Source organism: Epinephelus lanceolatus, chromosome 9 (genome assembly GCF_041903045.1).
Source record: "Epinephelus lanceolatus isolate andai-2023 chromosome 9, ASM4190304v1, whole genome shotgun sequence".
NCBI lineage: Eukaryota > Metazoa > Chordata > Actinopteri > Perciformes > Serranidae > Epinephelus > Epinephelus lanceolatus.
The window spans coordinates 37358863-37382514 of NC_135742.1; the positions used below are offsets into that span (position 1 = coordinate 37358863).

The 23652-nt window shown below is 39.7% G+C and overlaps 1 protein-coding gene across 1 annotated transcript; it reads left to right on the forward strand.

The window, feature by feature from the left end:
- The first annotated feature begins 552 nt into the window (after positions 1-552).
- On the forward strand, positions 553-23009 carry ift81 (intraflagellar transport 81 homolog). The gene is made up of 18 exons (XM_033620592.2): positions 553-844; positions 1003-1106; positions 1220-1400; positions 1500-1589; positions 1827-1892; positions 2211-2321; positions 3802-3886; positions 4411-4574; positions 4665-4760; positions 6760-6906; positions 13444-13593; positions 14936-15064; positions 16485-16574; positions 19684-19770; positions 19911-19982; positions 20936-21021; positions 21270-21315; positions 21509-23009. The coding sequence occupies exons 1-18, from the start codon at positions 701-703 to the stop codon at positions 21689-21691; spliced, it is 2031 nt and encodes a 676-aa protein (XP_033476483.1). The 5' UTR covers positions 553-700; the 3' UTR covers positions 21692-23009.
- The last annotated feature ends 643 nt before the right edge of the window (positions 23010-23652 follow it).

Consider the following 23652-nt stretch of genomic DNA (forward strand, 5'->3'; position numbering starts at 1 on the left):
CTTACTTTAAAACATCAAAGAGTAAGTTTTTAAAATCAAATCACTATTTTATGGTAGAGGGAGGGTCATGCATTTTTCGTCCAGTCACTTATTTGTAGCTTTGGGGAGGGTAGAAAAACAACCCAAAGCCACAACCCAGCCATTCCCCATCCCTCTGGCAAGTAAAGAACAGTCCCTAAATGCAGCATTTCCAGATTTACTATCAAGACAGGGTTTTTTTTAATCGCATTACATTCAAATTCAAGAATACAAACTTGTCCACAAAGCACATAGGTCGGATATTTCACTGACGTGTGTACTCTTTTAAAGCGAAAAGCAACTTGCGCTCATTTAGCGCAACAAAACTCTCTTAAATAACACTGTGAAAGCTACTTCCGGTTAGCAACCAATCCATGATACCTTCATGGTTTCTATGGGGCTGTTGACAACAACCGCTGCCTCTCTGCCCGATAACTAGCAAGTTGAAGATTTAACAAGGCGAGCAATTGACTGTTGCAAAGTTGTCTTTATTGTGTGTAAATAGTTGTTCGCCACCGTCAGCACAAAGTCGGTTGGACTGATTTTTAAAGGTTTCTTGCAGTTTCGGCTTGTTAGTCGACGTCAGACAGCAAACGTTCGTTAGCTAACCATTAACTTAGCCACCTGCTAATCCAGGGAAGAAGACGTTAATTTACTCCAAGCAAGTTTCGAATTGTTCAAGATGAGTGAACAGCTGAAATTCATCGTGGAACAGCTAAATAAGGACCCATTCAAGAAAAACTTTAACCTCATCACGTTTGACTCCCTCGAGCCGATGCAGCTGCTGCAGAATTTAAATGATGTCCTGGCTGAAATAGACCCAAAGGTGGGACATTAGTTTCAACGACTGCCCACACGTTAGTTAGTGCAGTTTGTGTCAGTGCAAACGGTGTAAAATGTTTTATAATATCAGCCTGTATGTGCCTGATTAAATCTGAACTAACGTTACGTAAAACGCTTTCTTTCTGCTACTCTTGTCTTTAGCAAGCTATAGATATCCGTGAAGAAACGCCTGAACACACCATAAAGAGAATGTGTGCTCTGCTGGGGATGCTGAAATACAAACCTCCAGGCAACCTCTCTGATGTGTAAGTTATTACATTCAATGATAATTTTAATAACCACACACCATGTAGTGAAGCAATTTTTAATGTTTACGTCTAGGCAGACTTTGAACATATCCACTCCTTCTCTCATACAGGAGCAGCTTTAGACAAGGTTTGGTGACTGCCAGCAAGCCTGTGGTCCACCCTATCCTCCACTGGCTGCTACAGAGGGTCCCTGAACTGAAGAAAAGGGCTTATCTGGCTCGATTTCTAGTCAAACTGGAGGTGCCTGCAGAGTTTCTGCAGGATGATCTTATCAATGAAACCTTTCAAAAGGTTGTCAATATATTACAGATTGACATTTTGTTTCCTAGTTTTTGAATTCGCCATTAACCTAAAAGGCAAAAGACAAATGTTAGTGTTGTGTGTTCACAGTATGAAGAACTGGTGGAAGATTTCAAGACAAATCACAAGGATTGTGAGCTGCTGAGGACTTCAGGCTTCTCCACAGCAGAAATCCGAAGGGTGAAAAACACTCAATAACTCCTCCCAATTACTGATTGTTCTAAGTTCTTGATGCTGAGCTTTGCTCAGTACAAAATAGTGACATTAAAGGAATACTTCACCTCCCCAAATGATCATTTACATATCAGTTACTCGCTCATTTTTTTCAGTTTAACTGTGTGAATGATGTTGTAATTCACTTTCTGAAGCTCAGTTGATATGATGCCCTAAAGCTATCCGTCTTTTTTCCAATAACAGGATATTAGTGCGATGGAGGAAGAGAAAGACCAATTAATCAAACGTGTGGAGAGGCTGAAGAGGAGGGTAAGGCAGACTGCTCCAAGAGGCCCCTTTGCTATTCTAATGCTTGACAGGCTTCAGGATTCACTGAGGAATGAAAGCATGACCTCAGACATATTATCAGCTTCTTTAATAGAGCTGATAGGAATCTGACGTGCATTGAGGCTGTCTTAACAAGGCTGTGAAGTAACAAGGTGTTGATTTAATGGGTCTTATTTGTAGGCCCTGCCACTGCCAAAAGGTGAAACCTGACTCTGTTAGAGGTGCTTGGTTATTTCTGCTGACCACGTGATACAATAGCCTGCAAGTGGAAATTGTCACAATAACTTGTTTATCCACTAGGTGGAGTCAGTGTCCAACCATCAACGGATGCTAGAACAGGCCAGACAGCTGCGAGTGGAGAAGGAGAGAGAGGAGTCACTCACTCATCAGAAGCAAGAACAGAAGAACCAAGTAAATGCTTGTGATTAATTGTGATTTTTTTTTTTTTTTTTTTTTTACATTTGCTCACCTTAGTATAATTTACTAAGAAACCATAGATCAGTTCAACTATGTGCTGTCTGCTGTGCTTTGGAGGACTGAAGAGAGACGTTAACATGTAGTATCTCAAGTGTTTTTTACTCAGTTTATAGGCTAAACATAATGCCCATAGCCTTGACTGAATATCTGTGTTCTGTGTTTTAGTTAGACAAAACCTGACATATGAGGATATCACCTTGGTTGCAATTTTATTGACTGTAATAAACGATTAATGGGTTACATGAAAAAATAACTGCCAGATTAATCAGTAATGAATATAATCTGTTGCAAAGTTGCTGCCCTATTTGATACCAGGGTCTTTGCAGGTCCTTAAAAAGTCTTTAAATTTCTTAAATTCAATTTTATAAATATTAGGCCTTAAAGGAACAGTGTATAATATTTAGGGCATTAGGGGATTTAGAGGCATTTAGTGGTGAGGACTGCAGATTGCAACAAGCTGGAACTTCTCCCAGTTAGAATTCCTCCAGTGTTCATTGTTCATGAGGTTTTTACTGGGAGCCAAACTATCCTCAGTGGTCTCTTCCTCTCCAAAGCAAAAAGGCTCAGTGATTAAAACCAATAAAAACACTGAATAAAGCAGTTTCACGTTACAAATTGGTGTTTCTCTTATGGTGTTCGGTGCGTCACAGATGGGCCACCAGTGCAGCACCTGCTAATGGGTGCGCACCTGTTTTCTCTGAGAACTTAATTTGTGCTCACCATTTTTCTGATCCAAACGTTCAGGAGGTTTTTACCGGGAGCAGAATTACTCAGAGGTCTCTTCATCTCCAAAACAAATGGATCAAGTTATTTAAACCAGTAAAAACAGAGTTATTATCTGTCAAAAAAATCTTCCATTTGTCTTAAATGTGGTTAAAAATTAATTTGCAACCTCCTGCTTATTAATACGTAACTTTTGTTGTCTGAAAATTACAAAAAAAACAGCAATCATCAATTTTCAAGAGATTATGAAGTTGCATGGGCAGAACCAGCTTGTATGAACAGACAGCTTTCAAGTACTTTTATTGAGACATGTTAAATAGAGCTGAGACAGTCAGTTGATTACTTAGCTGAAGACTAATCAGCAACAAATTTGATAATCATTGAAGTAATTTCTTGAACCAAAATGCCAAAAAATGCATCTTCGTGCATCATCTTCGTGCATCATCTTCTACGTCGACTTCTGTGATTGTAAATTGAATATCTTAAGGACAAAACAAGCAATACTTGCTATTTTTTTGACATTTTATGAACCAAACAATGAAAAATATAAAATAGGAAAATAATCAGTAACCTCCTCACTAGCTGAAATAGTCATTAGTTGCAGCCCTAATGTTGAAGAAACTAATTATCAATGGGGCTGAATGTTATTGCTCCCAAATTACCTGTATCAGTAATGATTTTGTGTGTTCAGCTGTTCCAGGCAGAGCAGAGACTGCAGAGATCGCAGCAGCAGTTGAAGGATTTGCGACAGGCAGCAGCAGATGCCAATCCAGAGAGTGAGTACCCACATCCTGCTGTTGCCTCTGCAGGACACAGCTGGATGGAAGGTTCAAGGACACAGCAGAGCGTTAGGAGGTCTCTCAGCTAATAGGCTTTCATTTGTAGAGACCCTCTAATTATACTGATCTTTGAAGTACTATAATAGAGCTTATCTAATGTCGAAATTGTCTCCTTTTGTTCTCATCTAGCATTGGGCTCTTCAGCCAGAGGAGAGATTTACACATTTACAGTTTCTAAAATGACCTAGGCAATGTAGACAAGGGTGGAGCTGCACAATTAAAGTTACTTATTACTATTACTGAACAGTATGTGCATGCTCAGAGAGGTCCTGTGGGTGCTAACTGAGGTGCTGTTGTTCTGTATAATAAATTGCTAGTGGTGTGATTTGTCATATGCTTGGTGGGTTTGCATGTATAAAAGATATTCTGCTTTTCTTAAGTAATCACAGCTGCGGAAAGCCTGATAGGGTTTCAAACACGTTGAGCTCAAAGTGCTTAATTAAAAGCTGCGTCTCTTTCAGGCTTAATGAAGAGGCTTGAAGAGGAGATCAAGATCAACTCCTACATGGTCTCTGAGAAACTCCCTAAAGAGCTGGAGGGTATGAGGCGCACAGTGCAGTATCTGCAGAAAATAGCGGCAGAGCCTGCCATGGGCCAGGCTGATCTACAGGAGCTGGAGGACAAGGTCAGGACCAGAATGTGGTGTTGAGTTTGTATACTTCCAAACATTGCAAAATTATCATGTGTTAAGTTTTCTGTAATGTTACTTTCACAGATTAAAGAAGTTGATTCTCAGATAAATCATCTGATTGAGAAGAGGATGATGAGAAATGACCCCATGGATGACAAACTGACCCTATACAGACAACAGGTGATGTCTTTCATCTAATTGTCAATTTTATCCTGAGTGAATTGGGCCCTGTGAAAGCTGACCTTGTTTGTGCACAAAAGTTATCCTAAGTTTTGGGTTAAAATTTGTAGGCACTATTTATTAGTTTATTATCACCTGAAATTACAGTAGAATTGTTGCTGTCATTACCTTAGAATGACTTGTTTATATCTACGTATAGAGTCAGTTGTCATGTTCTACAGTAGCCAAGAACAGACAGCTCAAACACTAGCTCTAGATAGGGCCATTCCTGTTCCTGCATTTTTGTGTTGGCCGTCATAGTTCTCCTACACACTTGGCACATGGGAGAAGTTTCAGTTCTGCAATCTCACCGCTAGATGCCACTAGATCTTACACGCTTGACCTTTAATAGCTTTTTTATGTAATGCATATCTATTCTTTTTTACAGTGAAAAAATGAAAAGTTAAATGGTGTTTAACCCCAATTTTATCCTCTGAATTACCACTATTATATCCACTATTATTTCATCGCTTTACTGGAGTGTAGATTTAAATATTGCATCTAGACATGTTTTAACGAAAAGAAAAATATTCTAGTTAGAATAACAATTTGTGTATGATGTTTGTTTGTTTTTTAATTTTGATTTAACCAAGAAGTTCAATTATCTAAAAAAAAAGTAAATAACCTCTTGTACTCTACTGTAGGAATATGCAAATATTTTAAATCGAAAGAGTTTAACTGCTGGACACAAGATTTCTCTGACTTTACTGTAAAGTCCAATCTCAGTGATTGTGCACTGATTGGCTTCCGAACTTGTTGTGATGTCACAACTCTTGGTCGTACATACACACATACACAGCTTTAGTTACTTGTTACTTTTTAGAATAAAATTTACACATCGGCATCCAGCAAAAACCATGTATCTCAATATTTTGTGATTTAGAATATTTATTATTCTGTGTTCCTTGACAGGTTTACAGATCCTCCTACTTGTTAAAGTGACAGCTCACACCAAAATCAATAATACATATTTTTCCTCTTACCTGTAGCACTATTTATCAGTCTAGATTGTTTTGGTGTGAGTTGTCAAATGTCAGAGATATCAGCCATAGAGATGTCTGCCTTCTCTCCAGTATAATGGAACTAGATGGTACTCATCTTGTGGAACTCAAAGGGCCAAAATTTTCAGAAATTATGACCCAGTTACTCAAGATAATCCTCAGACCTTGTTATAAGCAGTTTCATGTAGGAACTACTTTATTTCTACCAAACTACACTTGCTAACTGTATCATTGTGCAGAAGGAAGTGTGCGTCTACTCATGGACGAGAGGCTTGTGCCCGTGACAGCGTGAGAGGCAAACATTAATGGTGTCCTTCTGAGCTTAGCTGAAATGTTAGCTCACTCAGTGATGCTAGGTGAGCTAGTAGCAGATGCATGCTTCCCTCTGCACGATGATACATTTGGTGGGTGTAGTTCAGTAGAAAGAAAATAGTTCCTACATGAAACTGCTCACATCAAGGTCTGCTGATTGTCTCAAGCAACTAGGTCATAATTTGAAAGAGACATTGCTGTTGAGTTTTTCAAAAAAGAAATGGCACTTTGAGCACCACAAGCTGAGTGCCATCTAGTTCCATTATATTGGGGAGAAGGCAGACATCTCTATAGTCGATATCTTCAATATTTGGCAACTCACATCAAAACATTCTAGACTGATAAATAGCACTACAGATAAGAGGAAAAGTGACTTTCCCTTTAAGGTGAGCGCAGAGAAACTTTCCCACTTCAGCAGATGAATGTGAAAACAGCTTCTAGTGTCAAACTCTGAACAGTGAATCGTACACATCAAAGTGAAATAACAATTAGCAAAACACACTTTTGAGTGTAAAAGGCTTTTTAAGATCTTGTTCTTATGCAAAGCTTTCTTACGAGCTGATATTTATTGCCCGTTTACGGGTTAACAGTCACTTAGCAGAGACTCGTGTCATATTTATATATCTAATATAGTGTGACTCTTGCAGGCCTCCATCATCTTTCGAAGGAAGGAGTCGAAGGCCGAGGAGCTCCAGGAAGCGAGGGAGGAGCTGGCCGCAGCAGAGAGGGAGCTGAGGCTGAGGTCCAGCCAGGCACAATCCTCAGATGGGGGAGAGGTCATCCGTGGTGATGAGGTACACTGTTGGAAGTGCTTCTTACTGTCACAAAGTAATGCAATCACTAAATAAAGGCCATCTCTGAATTCCTTTAAAGCTGTGTTAACTCTATTAGCTGGACAGACAGCAGCCAAGAAAAGAAACATTTTGTGCACAATTCTCTTCCTTGCTTTAAAGATCATTTCTGATAGCACATACTCTAGCTTTATCTAAGTGAGTACTAGTGGATTTGCAAACCGCAGAAAATGCAAGATTCTATTTCTGCTCTTCTCCAAACATAGACGGGCTCACTGTCTAATGTTACTTATCCCTTTTCCTTGCTCTCCCCCTCATTCCCATGCAGAGCCATAAATAGAACACAACAGAGAATATCCAGAACAAGGAACTGTACTGTACAAACTGCATGAAAGATGGCCTTTTCCCTAATCTTTAGTGCCATCAATCTCCTAATTTAAGTAAGCTGGACACATTAAACAACCTTGGGGCATGAAACATTTGTCTTTATTTATATCCCATGACGAGGATGTACTCTCCCCCTTTCAGAGACATGGCATGTTCTCCTCTGAGCTGTCACTGTGATGAACAGAACTGAACTATTGACAGAGAGAAAAAAAGTGTAATATTGTCGCACTTTAGTGAGAGAGCCTTGAGCAATCACTTCTTCTGCCCATGCATACATTAAGCTTGCAGTTAAAGGGTCGACTAAAAACAGCTCTGTATTAGCAGAGGGCTGCTGATGGATGGGGGTTGTGCTGTGACCGTTTACACTGTGTGGATGAGAATTTTTATAGCCGGGTGTTTGACGCACATTGATATCCATGAGGTGAGAGCTGGCATCTCTGCTGAGGCAAAACAGTTACAGCATGTCTGAAATTGCACCAGCTTTCTCCCTGCGCAACCCCCCCCCCCCCCCCCCCCCCCCACCCTTTCACCCTGTGTCCTGTGGAGCTGCTGTCAATCCTAAGGGATGGTGCATTTTGTTCCTGGAGTGTTGTTACAATGTTAACCCTGACATCTGACCTGCCTGTGTGGGGTAAAAAAAAAAGGGAATTTCTCTCCAGGGAATCTCTATCGTAAACATCTAAGATGCTAAATGTAGTATTTTAGCATAAATATATTACCGTCACAATACTTTGAGACATCAGGATGATTACATATAGGAGTATGTCACTGCTTAAAAGATAGTCTTTTTGTAAAACTGTGCTGTTTATGCAGTGGAAAGATGTATATATGCATGTGAGTTTGGGTGCGTTCATAATCACACACTTTTTCTTTTTACTTTGAGTAGGTACCGCAGCTGCCCATAAAAAGTGCATACTGTTGCATGCAGCATGCACACAATTGGGACTTTCTGTTAGCATTGCACCTTAAACCTTGACCGTCTCTCTCATATATCCATTGGAGTTAAAAAAGAAAAAAATGCCAGAGATGTAGACTGACCTCTGCTGTTGTTATTTTGTGATGTATGTACTTTGACTTTTAAGTTACAACGGGATACATTGTAGATTCTAATATAGTATATTACCACAGTGAAATTACACATGCATTTCTCTTTGTTATTCTCAAAGTAGTGCCCTGTGGTTGTCTTTATGATTATTTTGTTCATCGAAACAGCAAATATTCTTATTATTACTATTTAGCTGCGCATCAGTGGCCTGAATGCCCTGTCATCCATCTTTGCAACTTGTGACAGCTGTCAATCACCTGTCAATCACCTGTTAAGCCATCATCTGTTTGCGGCTCAGTCGATGTGACGTATCTTCCGGCTTGCATACTGCAAAATACAACTGGGTGTAGTAGAACATTGTGGTATTTTTGGCATACTGTGTCTCGGGACACACTGAATCTTTTTCTGGCATACTAAATAGTATAGTAGTGTGGGCAGTGGAGTACAAGCTTCTTCACTTTGACACAGGAAACAAGATGACGGTAAAAAACGATCTCAGTTACAGTGATACAGTAAGCCAGAATATGTTTCTGAAAACAACTGAGGTGAGAAATAGGCAATGCAGTGACAAAATCTTTCATATTTGATCAGATTCGATTTGCTCATATTTGATCAGCACTACTAAGTTTTACCATTTTATCTGATTTTTTTTCCTGCCTCTGTTTACCAAATGTTGCCTACTTCCTGTTCACAACCTTGAATTACAGCCAAACAGTGCACTAAAACATGTTTCTGAAAAAATTTAAGATGAAAAATAGGTAGCACAGTAACAGACTCTTGGTTTGTATTTCACCAGCACTGCTAACTTTTATCATTTGATCTCTGTTGGGTTTTTTTTTTCAGCCTCTGTATTTTCAATAAAAGAAAAAGTCTGTGAATTCAAGTAACCCTACTACCATACTATTTAGTATGCCAGAAAAAGATTTAGTACATCCTAATACATAGTGGCGTCAAATGCAGTATGCCAAAAATACCAGAATGTTCTACTACATCCGCTCGTATTTTGCAGTATGTAAAATGGCTATTCTGACCACAATCCTCTGCGCAGCGGCCAATACATCACATCGACCGAGCCACAAACAGATGACAGCTTGACAGCTCATTGTGATGGCTGTCAGAAGTTGTAATGATGGATGACAGTTTATCCAAGTAACTGATGAGCAGTCAAATCGTAATAATAGGAATATTAATTGTTTAAATGAACAAAATAATGGTAATATTACCAACAACAAAAGGACATAACTATGAAAATGACAGAGAAATGCATATATAATTTTGCTGTTGCGAATATAAGAATATTTTAGAATCCACAGTGTATGTAGTTCTAACTTAGGTTAAACTACATACATCACAAAGTAAGAATCTGTGTGCATACTGCATGCAACAGTACATACTTTTTAAGGGCAGCTGCAGTACCTGCTAAAAGTAAAAAGAAAAAGTATGCGATTAAGAACGCACCCAGTATGGTGCCCACTGAGTGTTCGAATCCAGCCTGTGGCCCTTTGCTGCAAAAAAGAAAAAAGATTCAGTTAAAGAATCTTGGTTTATATTTGATCAGCGCTGCCTAGTTTTACGGTTTGATCTGAGTTTGGAGAGAAATGGGGGCAGGTCTTTCTCTTAATCCGTTTCTATACTCTTTGTATCCATGGTGGTGGGTGTAGGAAAATGTGGAAGTGCAATCTGTAGATCGAGCAACAGCCCTAGAGCCAGAGATGAGCAGGTCACTAGGTACTGGGAAGAAGGAGGGAAGTTTACCACAGTTCATTTACACATACTACCCACATTGTTAGAAAGTTGGTTGAAAATCTGCAAAGACTCGCTTTAAAACTAACAAGCCAACAGAATACGACAACCTTTTCTGGCCTCTACAATGCATTTTATGCTTTCTACAAATTGATCAGATTTTGTAAGAAATGTTTTCGGATATTACACAGCACAAAACTGAAAGAGGGTGATGATTTTTGCAGCAGAAACAACACTAATATTTTCACTTATTCTGGCAAGTGATAGAAGGAGTGAAATATCAGTGGGAAAATGACTTGTAGCATGTTTATTCTTTTTAGGAAGAGAAGAGAAAGCAGTCCTCTGAGCAATGAAGTGGAGAAGCAAAACCTTGTTTGTGACAGAAAAAAATGTTAAAATGTACCAGTTTTCTTTAAAGTAATAACATTTAGAGCTGCAATGATCAGTCAAATGGTTGTCAACAATTAAATTTATATCCATCTAATCCCATAATCAATTAATGGAGTAAGAAAAAAACTCTGTAACTCCAGTTTCTTGAATGGAAATATTTTCTGTTTTTTATTTTTGCTCCTCTATGACAGTAAGCTAAGTATCTGTGGGTTGTGGACTAAATGTGACATTTGAGGACATCATCTTGGGCTTTGGGAAACACAGATTGACTTCATTTTTTTACCATTTTCTGACATTTCATAGGCCAAACAATTGTTCAGTTAATCCAGAAAATTGACTGAATTCTGTCAGAAACTGACAGATTAACCATCAATGAGAATAACCATTAGTTCCAGTCCCACTGGCAATACCACTGGTCTGAGACAGAAGCTCACATGTATTTCAGCTACTGTCAAATTCTAAATCAATTATAATAATATATTACAATTAATTTGAGACAGACTGAAATTCAGTCTGACTGAAATGATGAGAGAGAGCTGTTTGTCGAGACAAAGAGGGCCCTTGAGACTATACATGAATGAAGTTAATGGAAAATGTTTTGTCAAACACAGCTTATCAGACTCCTTCGTAGTTTCGGGCCATTGGCCACGGTGGAGATGATCACTTTATCAGAGGTATTTTCCATTCTGCTGGTTATGTGTCATCACATGCCACCCACCAACTGCAGGGTCTCTCTGAGAGGGATGACTGCATCTGCTCGTCATTGGTTGGCCAGTAACATGAAACCACTTCGTCAACCAGCCTCAATGCACTGGTTAAATTTAGTCTCCCTGTCAAGACACCATCACCGATCTGAGTAACATGCTTGCTTTTTCTTGAAATAATGCCGTGGTGTGGCTGCGGTTAATTTTTTGAGGGGATACTCTGCTGCTATACAGTATGTTCTACACATAGTTATTTGGAGTATCTGCATGCACCATTCATGTTTTTGTTGACTTGTATGTGTAAAAGTGTGTCATGGTGTGAATGCACTGTATGTCTGAAAGTGGTGGTGTTGTGACGGTACTGTCAGGCAGTTTAACTGCAGTTGTTTTGGGGCTGCACTGTCGGGAACACTATGCAGTATTATTCTGCTGTGCTAATTCCTCTCTCAGCCATGTCTGCCCTTGATGTCCCAAAATACACAAAGAATAAATGTACACACATGCATAACCCCCCACACTCACGCACACACCAAGCTTCTCAGGATCCCCAAAGGACATGTAGCACATTCTGTGATTTCTGGGGCTGTTCTCCCGTGTCTGTGTTCATTTATAGCTGCTCTTCATTGTGGCAGAGTTTCATTGTGTCCCGACAGACAGTCAGGCTGGGGAGTGACTGAACATCCACTTAAAGCAGTTATTCTGCCAGATGAAGCTGTTTGCTGTACATAGCTGGCTGTGAATCTGAAAGGATCGAGTGACCGTTTCAGGTCATGGCATGGCCCCCAGTCACTGCCGTTCTCTAATCCCTTCTCTCCCCTGGCTCAACCCATTGTCTTCTCCTATGGCCATTCATAGTATCTCAGCTGTACTGGACATGGACATGTCATCAAATAGAAGCTGTATTTATGCCTCTTTCATTTACATTTTCTTGCTTGTAGCACGCGCATGAACATTGTTTTATGACTAATCGTTCACTGAACAAAACATGTATAATATATGGCCATTTTAAAGCTGCTATATTCAGTATTTTTAGATTAATGGATCAAATGACGACATGTATGTAAAAGGGGTCACTTGCACCACTGAACCAACAGATAATTATCAACTGACTTTAGTTTCCCTCAACTCTACAGAGCTTGTTTTGGATTTATATATTTCAACTTTACTGATCTGTTTCAGTGTCACCACTCTCTTTATCATTATTTCCAGATGCAGCATGCAGGTGTTTTAAAAAAAAAAACAAAAAAAACTAGCAGCTAGCTGGTGAACATAGCAAAACATTTAGCAGCTTAAGAGCCAGGTGTTTCCTCAGGAGTCGGTGAAGACCAAACCAGAGCCAATAGGAGAGGGAAACTAGAACATACCTATGTCAGGTGGCCAGACACATGACTCCAATTGAATGCTAATGTTGCTTCGTAACTGCTGAATGTTTGAATAATTAATAACAGTTTGCCATACGTACTCAGAAGATGATGATATGTCAACGTTGTGTTTACAGCTTGTTCCTGCTTAAAGTCTTAAAGTCCCTTAAAGTCAGTTAATGCAGGTTTAAAGCTGCAGTTAGTAACACTATCAAAAGTGCTGATCAAATATGAATCAAGATTCTATTACTGCATTGCCTCTTTCTCACCTCAAATGTTTTCAGAAACATATTTTAGTGTACTGTTTAGCTGTAAAATGAGAGAGTTTGCTCCAGCTTGTGGGTGGTGTTTTGTTTCTGTCCAACTGTTTATAACATGGTGACCGTGGCCATGTTCTTATTTTACAGCTAAACAGTACACTAAAATATGTTTCTGAAAAGATTTGAGGTGACAAATAGGCAATGCAGTAATAGAATCTTGATTCATATTAGATCAGTCCTGCCTAGTCTGACAGATTGACAGCAGTTCACAAGCAGTGATTCACATGACTGACAGCTGCGTTAGAGACTCTTCGACTCTGATTGGTTGTTTTCATTCACATGCGGTAAGGCCAGTATTAGCACTAGCAGGCAATAGAGTAGGTGAAGATTTTTTTTTTTTTTTTTTTTTTTTACCTATTATGTTTTATTTAGTGCCATGTGAATATGTTGTTAGTTTCAGCAAGTATGTCAAAAAGTTGTTTTTTATTGAAGTTACCAAGTGTAGCTTTAAAGACCTTCAAAGTCAGTATAGAAAAGAGCCATACAATTCAATTTGAAAGCATTGTTTAGTATTCATTCCCTTAAAACTAATACTAAGTGTTCTTTTAATTTGAAGGGAATGTTGAATTCTGTCTTTTTGTTCTTCAAAGCTGAAACGTTTGGTGGTGAAACTGCGCAGCAAGGGAACCATATACAAGAAGAAACGCCAGGAAATCGCTGAGCTGAAAGCAGAATATGGAGTCCTGCAACGAACCGAGGAGATTCTCAAGCAGAGACATGAGACCGTCCAACAGAAACTGGTAACTCTTACTCTATGTTTACATTTAATGTAGGACAAGTTGACTTAGCAAACATTTACACTAAAACAATGGAAAGGGGGGGATCTATTTTTTTGCCTTTTTATTGAGGCTTTTAAAATCCTTCAGGGTGCTACAGTACAACCCACGAGCAAAAGTCTAGTGTAAGATACGATATCTTTATTTGTATTGCATCGTATAATGGAGTTTTATTTGTGGACTGTGCTGTTAAACTTACATATAACTATAGGATGAGTACTCACTAATTTCCCTCTTGGATTTTTCTTTTAATTAAGAGGATAATTTGTATCTTAAGAAATGGGATGTATGGGGTACTTATCCATAGTCAGTGTATTACACACAGTAGATGTCTGTTGGCACACCTCCAGTTTGGAGAAACGGGCTGAAATCTGACAGGGAAGCTAAGCAATGTACTGCTGTGGAGAGGGTGTATGTACGTATATAGTTTAAGTGAACACTATATTTACTTTAATGTTACATATTCTAACTGGAACATTGAAATCCTCCTGACTGCCCTCCCCGTCCACTGTGCCCTTTAGCATTCACACTGTATTCCATCCACCCCTCACCCTGCACTCATGCTGCCATTCCAAATGTGCTGTTTTCACCTGATCTCCTCATTCACACAGTTTGTGTTAACAGCGAAGTGGTAGAAGCTTCCTGGAAATGGCTTCACGCCTCTGTGCGGTCCCAGCACCTGACTTGTTGATTGGCTGTCTGACGCAGGCTGAGCTGCTATTTCTGATGGCTGCATCTGCTGCTCCTCCTCTGTCTGCAGCCCACACAGGATTTGTTAAAGCAATGAAAGTTTTCCTTCCGATCACATGTCTAGTTGGCGATGGGTCTGCTCCTCTCTGTATGTGTGAGCCTGATTTTTCAGTCGGATAGTTCTTCATGCATTTCTGGTGTTTTTGTAATAGACAGAGGGTCAAATGACTGATGTGATGAGTGGGTAGCTCTGTTACTGCAACTGAAATGTGCTGTCACAGTGTCACCTGTTATGTAAGACATTAAAACATTTTTGTTTTGAACCAGTTTCCAAAGAGTTTTCTTGTCACAGCTTCAGCAGCTAACCATAGCTTCACATGGAGTAAAGCTGTATCTTGCGGTACGTTTAAAATAATTCTCTAAAAAGGACGCACTAAAATTGTGAGGTTGTTGATAGCACACTGATAGTTAAAATTGATATAGACAGTTGGTTGACTCTCTTAGACCAATTTTTTTGAAGTGTCTGTGATCATTTGATTTCACTGCTGAATTTGTCCATACACTTTTGAGTTACCTGCTACATATGTCTCTATTGTGTGTTGTTGTGTTTTTTAAGCAAATTGTGGAAGCGGAGAAGGGCATCTCTGGCTACAGTGACACTCAGGAGGAACTGGAGAGGGTGTCAGCCATCAAAAGCGAGCTGGATGAGAAGAAGGGCCGCACACTGGACGGCATGTCTGAAATGGTAACTACTCAAACAGATAATCCACCCTCAACTTTTTTTGTTATTGCTATAGGTTATGAAATAATTATGTTGTAATTTTTTTTTTTTTTTATTAAACCTAAAGAGCCAAGTCTGAAATATCTTGTGACTACATTTTAATGGTGCTGCCCTACAGACAAAATAAAGAGACTTAGTGGGCTGTGTTGTTCTAAAATTTGGTACAAACCAAGCGGCAACCTCTGGGGCTGAAAATAAAGCTAACATAGAGGTGCCAAAAACTGCAGTTCCTCTAATGGCCACTTGAGGCTGACTTCAAAAGCAAAGTCAATCACCATAGACCCCCATGTTAAAATGCCCAACTTCACAACAGAAATAAACATGTTTACAGCCTGGTACAAAAAACAGTTTGGGTCTCTATAGCTAATTTCCCGCTCCATGACAACTGTTCAGGGGTTTTTATGTAACTCCCCTGTTTACATTTTATTAAGGCTTGAAGTTATTTACAATTAAGGGCATGACTGCTTTGAGTGACAGGCTGTCTGTGAGGTGTTGCCACAGCCTATGAGTCAGATAGACCCCTCGCTCCTCCGCAGCTCCACCCTCTTGTTCGAATATGGTCACTTCTGGCTCCAAAAAATAAGACTGCAGCGGGTAACATGCCGAACTTGAGGCTTCAGAACTGGAGTCCAGAAACCAATGGATGTCTTCATGGTAGCTACATCCATTATATTTACAGTCTGTGGTACAAACTGATAGAGAGGAGATTTCTGCACACTGCACAGATGTAAGTGTGTAGACATTTCTTCGACCAGTTTGTAAATTAGGTGTAAAAGCACAAATATTGTGCCATTCCATACAATACAGTACAATACAAGGTAAATGCTTAACATTATCCCAGCATAGTTCAAAGCTTCTACTTTATTTATCACCCTGTCATCCTTTTGTATGAAGGCCCAGAGGGAAGCAGTTGCAACTGATTAGGCCATGCTCCAAGCTGCAGTTAGTTTGTTGATCAGTTTGGCAGATTGTACATTTGGCAAACTGCAGACCACTCCTAATGATGGAGTCAAACGTCCCTGGCTCCAACATTTACTCTGGCACTGCCATAAAGCTGAAATCTATGATGTTTTAATGAATACTTGCCAAACTGTTAGTGAATATTGTCCTATAATCATTTCCATACTCTTATACTGAGAAGTGCTGATCAGGTTTGTCAGGTCTCAACTGCTAGGTTGATAAATCTGCCTAACTGTATCATCTCAGTAAATCATTAGTCACAGTCGCATTACCTGCTGTTTTCTCTATAGACTTTAAATTTATACAAACAAAGTTACAAATTTCAACATAAGATGCTTTTTCTTTCAATGTACTTTGTGATTATTGTAATATGTTGTTGTTTTTGCTCTATTTAATGCAGTGTGTTATTGGCTTGCTTTTACAGGTGAAGAAATTAAACTCTATGATAGGGGAGAAGAGGTCAGCTCTTGCACCCATTATAAAAGAACTGAGGTCACTGAGACAGCGGTGTCAGGTGAGCATCGCCCACATTTTAACAGGTTTACTTCGAAGGATCTGCACAGTATATGGATTAGAGTTTGTAAAAAACATTTTCCACATGATCACATTTAAATTAGGACCTTGGACAGCCATGACAAAACATTATGGTCCTCTTTCACACATAACTCACATTTGCGCATTTGCTCAGTCCCTCCTTATCCTTCTCGCTCTCTCTGTCTATTAGACCACAATTGAGACAAGAATTCCTTAGCTAGCCACCCTCTGGTCCCTTGGCCTCGCTCCCCGCCACTGTGGGTTGCTTGACTGGGACGAGAACAGGCAGCAGCACCAGAGACGGAATTTCAATCTGCAGCTGTAGCTGCTCAAATACATCTAGCACCAACCTAAGTGCAGGGTGTCACAGCAGGTTAGTGGCCAATGGCAACGTGTAACAGCAGCAACAGAAAGTTTGCTGATCCGTTGTAGAGTCACAGTGGTCTGGTCCCCCTGCACCGGCTGGATTTGGGTTGCTGCTGCTGCTGTTTGAGGTTCTGTCTTCGGAGCTGCTGTCCTCTCTCCTCCCAGCTAGGTTGTCTGTTGAGGCGAAGAGTGTGGCTTGGGACACACTGTGATTTGAGGCTCTAGCTAATGTTAGATACATGAGGCCACAGCTATGATCCATTGGCTCCAGTGTGCAGAAGGCTAAACTTTTAGGAACATTTTCTTCTGAAACATTTCACTGATACTGACACGTTTTATTGTGTTTATTGTCAGACTCTCTTTAGACCCTCTTTTTGATAAGTCCATCTTTCTTTTTGGGTTGCTTTGCAGTGTACGCAACTACACTTTCACTGAATGGATGTGCATGTGCATCTGCATTTTTTAAGAACAGCCAATAGAAACACACTCTAAAATGACCTCCAGTCATGGGCAAGAGGAGGTGCAGCAGTCCAGCCTTCTCTCCGTCTACCTGAATTACAGCACCTTGCAAAAGTATTCACCCCCCTTTGCTTTTTAACTATTTTGTTAGATTCCAACCTGTAATTTAAATGTTTTTCATCTGAAAATTTCATGTGATGGATCTGCACAAAGTTATCTAAGTTGGTGAAGTGAAATGAGAAAAATATATATAAAAGAATAATTTAAAGAAATAAAAAAGTGAAAATTGGCATGTGCATATGTATTCACCCCCTTTGCTATGAAGCCCCTTAAAAAGCGCTGGTGCAATCTATTACCTTCACAAGTCACAGAATTAGTTAAATGAAGTCCACCTGTGTTCAATCTAAGTGTCACATGATGTGTCAGTATAAACACACCTTTTCTGAGAGGCCCCAATGGGCTGCAACTCCACTTAGCAAGAAGCATCACATCATGAAGACCAAGGAGCTCTCCAAACAAGTCAGGGACAAAGTTATAGAGAGATACAAGTCAGGACTGGGTTATAAAAAAATATCTACATCTTTGATGATCCCCCGGAGCACCATCAAATCCATAATCACCAAATGGAAACAACACGGGACCACAACAAACCTGCCAAGACAGGGCCGACCACCAAAACTCACAGACCGGGCAAAGAGGGCATTGATTAGAGAGGCAACAGAGAGACCAAAGGTAACCCTGAAGGAGCTGCAGAGTTCCACAGCAAACACTGGTGTGTCTGTCCATAGAACCACAATAAGCTGTACACTCCATAGAGCTGGGCTTTATGGAAGAGTGGCCAGAAAAAAGCCTTTACTTAGTGTTAAAAACAAGAAAGCACGTTTTGAGTTTGCCAAAAAGCATGTGGCCAACCCCCTAAATGTATGGCGGAAGGTGATCTGGTCAGATGAGATTAAAATTGAACTTTTTGGCCACAAAGGGAAATGCTATGTCTGGCGGCAACCCAACACATCCCATCACCCCAAGAACACCGTCCCCACAGTGAAACATGGTGGTGGCAGCATCATGCTGTGGGGATGTTTTACAGCAGCAGGGACTGGGAAACTGGTCCGCATAGAGGGAAAGATGGATGGTGCTAAATACAGGGACATTCTGGAGCAAAACCTGTTTCAGTCTGCCTGTGATTTGCGACTGGGACGGAGGTTCACCTTCCAGCAGGACAATGACCCGAAGCATACTGCTAAAGCTACGCTTGAATGGTTTAAGGAGAAGAAGTTAAATGTGTTAGAATGGCCTAGTCAAAGCCCGGACCTCAATCCAATTGAAAATCTCTGGTTTGACTTGAAGACTGCCGTTCACAAGCGGAAACCATCCAATTTGGGGGAGCTGGAGAAGTTTTGCCATGAAGAATGGGCAAAAATCCCAGTTGCAAGATGTGGCAAGCTCATAGAGACTTATGAAAAGAGACTTGCAGCTGTAATTGCTGCAAAAGGTGGCTCTACAAAGTACTGACTTCAGGGGGGTGAATAATTATGCACACTGAAGTTCTTTGTTTTTGGGCCTTTTTGTTGTTTGCTTCACAATAAAAAATTTTTTTCACATCTTCAAAGTTGTTGGCATGTTCTGTACATGAAATGATGCAAATGCTCAAACAATACATTTTAATTCCAGGTTGTGAGGTTTTAAAACGTGAAAAATTCCTAGGGGGGTGAATACTTTTGCAAGGCGCTGTACAATTATATCAAAGGTTATTATGGGATGCCCAGTGATACAAGAATAAACTACCTACCCAAGCTTTAATCTGTCCTAAATTTTAAAACTTTACTGTGTGGCTGCAGGCCTGTAAGAGTTAACTTATATGAGGGTTGTGTGTTATCACGGACAGGGTCCATTAAGAATAATTTACATAGTCCATAAATAAAATGCACAATGGGAAAGCCCCCCCACATCGCTGAGCTAAAGCAGAGGATTACATTTTCCTACACGTGTTCCCAGAATCGCTCTTCCGTCTTACTGGGTAATGTCTGCTAATGAAGAGCTGCAACAGGAAGACATAAATAGACTTTGTAAGGGCCTGCTGTAAAGTTAAACTGCTCTAACGCCAGCTGTGATGCTTTGTTGATGTGAAACAGTGCTGAGAGTATGACAAGGGTTTAACTTTGTGCATTCTATGTATTTGTGTTAGTTCTCACAGAGCATGCAGTATGTGAAATCATTTGTCTCTTCGCTCCTGTGTGTGACTGTTTGGATTCCTGTCTTAACAGGAACTAAGCCAGGAATATGAGGAAAAGAAGGCACAATATGAAAGTTGCACTGCTGGTTTGGAGAGCAACAGGTCTAAATTGGAGCAGGTAGAGTCCTACACTTGATAAAATATAGCCAACAATTTAAATATATTGATATTTGTTTATCCTGTGTATTCTTTTATAATATCTTGTGACTTTGACATAACAATATAGAGTATTTTTCTGTACTTGTTTTTCATTTACAGGAGGTAAAAACATTGAGAGAGGAGACAGCACAGGATGAAAACCGATATCATTACATCAACTCCATGTCAGAGGCAAGTATTTTTAAAAGGTATTTGCTTAAAGGTCCAGGGTATAGGATTTAGTGTGTAGGATTTAGTGGCATCTAGTGGTGAGGTTACAGAACTGAAACTTGAAGCGTGCAGGAGAACCACAGTGGCTGACGCGAAAAATGCAAATGGCCCTATCTAGAGTCAGTGTATGATTTATGTGTTCATGGCTACTGTGGAAACATGGCAGACTCAGTGGAAGAGGAACGAGCCAGATGTTGATATAAATGGCTCAATCTAAGGTAACGAAAACACAACAGTTCTTATTTTCAGGTGATTATAAACTAATGAAAACATAGTTATGAATATTAGTAAACATTTCTGCCAATAGATGCCCCTAAATCCTACACATTGGGCCTTTAAAGCTGAAAAAAAAAAAACAGTAGACACAGGGCATGTATCCCTCTTCATTATCACTGTTGTACAAGCCAGACATCATAATAATATTATGAATAAACTTTATTTATAAAGCACCTTTCAAAGCACAGTTACAGAGTGCTTTACGGTAACATCGAGCACATTTAAAACACAAGTAAGTGTAAATTGAACCAATTGTCACCAAGAGAAAATTAGATAAAATATATAAGTGAATGCTGAAAAACAAGAAGGGCAACATTTTAACAATAAACAAAAAATTATAAATCAAAAGCATGTCATTAAAATAAACGGGCAGCTCAGATAAAATTATGATATGCCTCTGATAAAAGTCTGTTTTTAGCAGAGCCTTAAAAGAAGACACTGACTCAGACAGCCTTATTGCCTCGGGCAGGTTGTCGACATAGTGAAATTACAATTGATTCTCCTAACTATAAACAGTGACTTGCTACTCCTAGGGGTGCTGCCGGAGTGGATGAAATGTCTCAGCATTTTGCAAGTGACCTGACTCCAAACACCCACTGTGGCAATAAACTCCACCTCTCCATCCCTGTCCTCCACAGATTATTGAGATGCAAATACAGCGGGCGACCGAAGAGATGAAGGCCTACGTGTCCTCTGATCCACAAGAGAGAAAGAAGGCCATCAGGTGAGCATGCCGAGCCAGGCCAGCCAGCTGCTCGCAAGATGAATGCTGTCTTTACCTCAGGAAGCTCTTATTACAACACAGTCAGTTTAGCTGCTGTCACATTATTGTCTCATACAACACAGATAGACTTAATTACCACACCTCGTGACGTGCTGATACGCAACACCTTTATTTAAAAACAGCGGGTGAGATCAACATGAAATTGCAGTGGCTTGTTTTTGAATGATATTCTTCTGCTTCTTTTGTAGGGAAGTTTATATGAAGAACATTTCAGAACAGGAGTTGCTTGGCAAGGTGAGAAAAGTGTGTCCAACAGCTGACCGAGCAGGTGCTATTATTCTGTCAAGAACATGATCTAAGGACAGACAAGTAAACACACTTGTAATGTAGATGGAGTTATAAAACACTGACCACGCTCATATTGTACAGAAAAGTGCCATTGAAGTGTTTTTTTAATCTAATAATTCTTTTCCTTTGTGGATTCCAGAAGTTACGTGAGAAGCAGAAGATGGTGAGGGAGAGCCACAGTGCCAACATGGAGCAGATGACGATGTGGCGTGACCTGGAGCAGCTGATGGAGTGCAAGAGGCAGTGTTTCATAAGAGCTCAGAGCCAGGCATCTATCGGTCAGGTCATCCAGGAGGGAGGAGAGGATAGGCTGGTTCTGTGAGGTCACGTTTAGGCAGGGTCAACTGCAGGTCACCTACAGTATATTTACTACAGAGTTCAACTTCAAAGAATACTTCACCTGCAAAACGACCATTTGTACATCAATTACTCACTGCGTGGTAAATTGAATTTGTGAAGAAAACTTTGTCTCACATGCCTCCGCACAAGTCGTGCAGTATAATCAAAGTCTAACTTATCCAGTTGTATGCTCAGTACTTCTCAAACACATGCATTTTCACTAAAACATAATGATTTAAAGCAGGTTAGTACAAACAATCTAATGCACGGCCCAGTAGCATGCCTGGACATGTGCGCATTTGAACTCAGCTCAAGCAGAGCTCATACGTACACGTGTTCGTGATCCCTGTCTTATATTGTAACGTTTTAGCGAAAATGCATGTGTTTGAGAAGTACCGAGGATGCGATTGGATAAATAGACTTGGATTATACTGCACAAGTTGCATGAGAGTTTGTAAACAGATGTTTTAATATAGTTTTGCTGTTGTTAAACATGGTCCCCTGTGACTTTAATTTATGAAGAATGTTTACTGTTTTGGATTCTCTGTTCATCATGGAGACATGCAAGTAAGACAACGTTTCTTTCATTGGACATAAAAAGCATTGAGTAACTGATAAACAAATGGTCATTTTGTCAGTGAGGCATTCTTTATATTTTGTATCTTTCTATCTCTAACATGTCTACATCTTTTTACAATATAGTTGTTATATATTACTAGACACTACCCAACAAGGTTTGTGTCATTGTTTGGGGGGTTCATCTTTCCCAACACCTTGTCTGTTACACACTGCCAGTTGAGTTCCACTTGATAGTTTATCTTGTGTAAGAACCACACCACTCACAACTTTCTGATGACACGGTTTAAGATCCTTTGAGAATCCACAACCTAAAGAGCACATGTGTCTGGGGGTGTTGTGGGACTCCGATATTCCCTTTCTCTGGGCCCTGGAGACTCCCATTTTGCCATATCTTTAAGAATACGCTTTCAATCAAGGTGTCCAAAGATAACAGCATACAAAGTGGTGCACTCGGGATGTGGCCGCAGTCAACTATTTTTGGCATCGACTACCATGACCTTGGACAGGGTATCTTGCCAATTTTGGAATTCACAGGGACCTCCATGGCTTTGGACAGTGTGGATTAAATAGTCATATCACTCTCCTTGTTTTTATTTTATACCATTACATACACTATTTTTCTATAATAGATCCTTATTTCAAGATAACCTTTGATATTTAAGACATACACAGTTACATATTTTGGTTGTCTGTATTTCTATTAAATGTATTTTATATATTTATTTTGACTCATGTTTCATATAATAGTAATCTAATATGCAACTGTCTGTGAAATAATAACAGTTGCATCTTAATAAATTCCCATTCATGATAGATTTATTCACGTTTAAGTTTAATCAGGAGACAGACATGAGATATACAATGAATACCTATCTATAGAAATCAAGTGAAAGATTTGATGATGATTACGAACATTATGTTTGCATATTTAAACTGATGTAGTATGAAATATTATGTTGTCTTTATATCATGCCATATATAAAAAAAAAAAACAGATGGAGTTTACAAACAGGAAGCCATTTACTCATGCCTTTAATAATTATTTACTCGTAAACGTAAACTACATGATGGACAGAACAATTTTTAGTTCATGTTCTGAAGTTCATTTACTTTTTTTAGCAAGTAACTTGGTACACATGTGGCACTCTGTGCGCATAGACTGTGGTTTGAGTGCCTCGTGTTGTTCCCAACAAATATCTTCATGGATGTTTCAGGATCCCACCCTCCCTCTCACAGAAACTTAATCTGCTTGTGGACAGCCTGTGTTAGAGGCTCTTGTGCCAAGCGGATCAAGTGTGCATTGTCAAAGGCAGCTAGATGTCCAACGGGGTTGTGCCATGTTATTATTGTTACAGCACCTTGTGC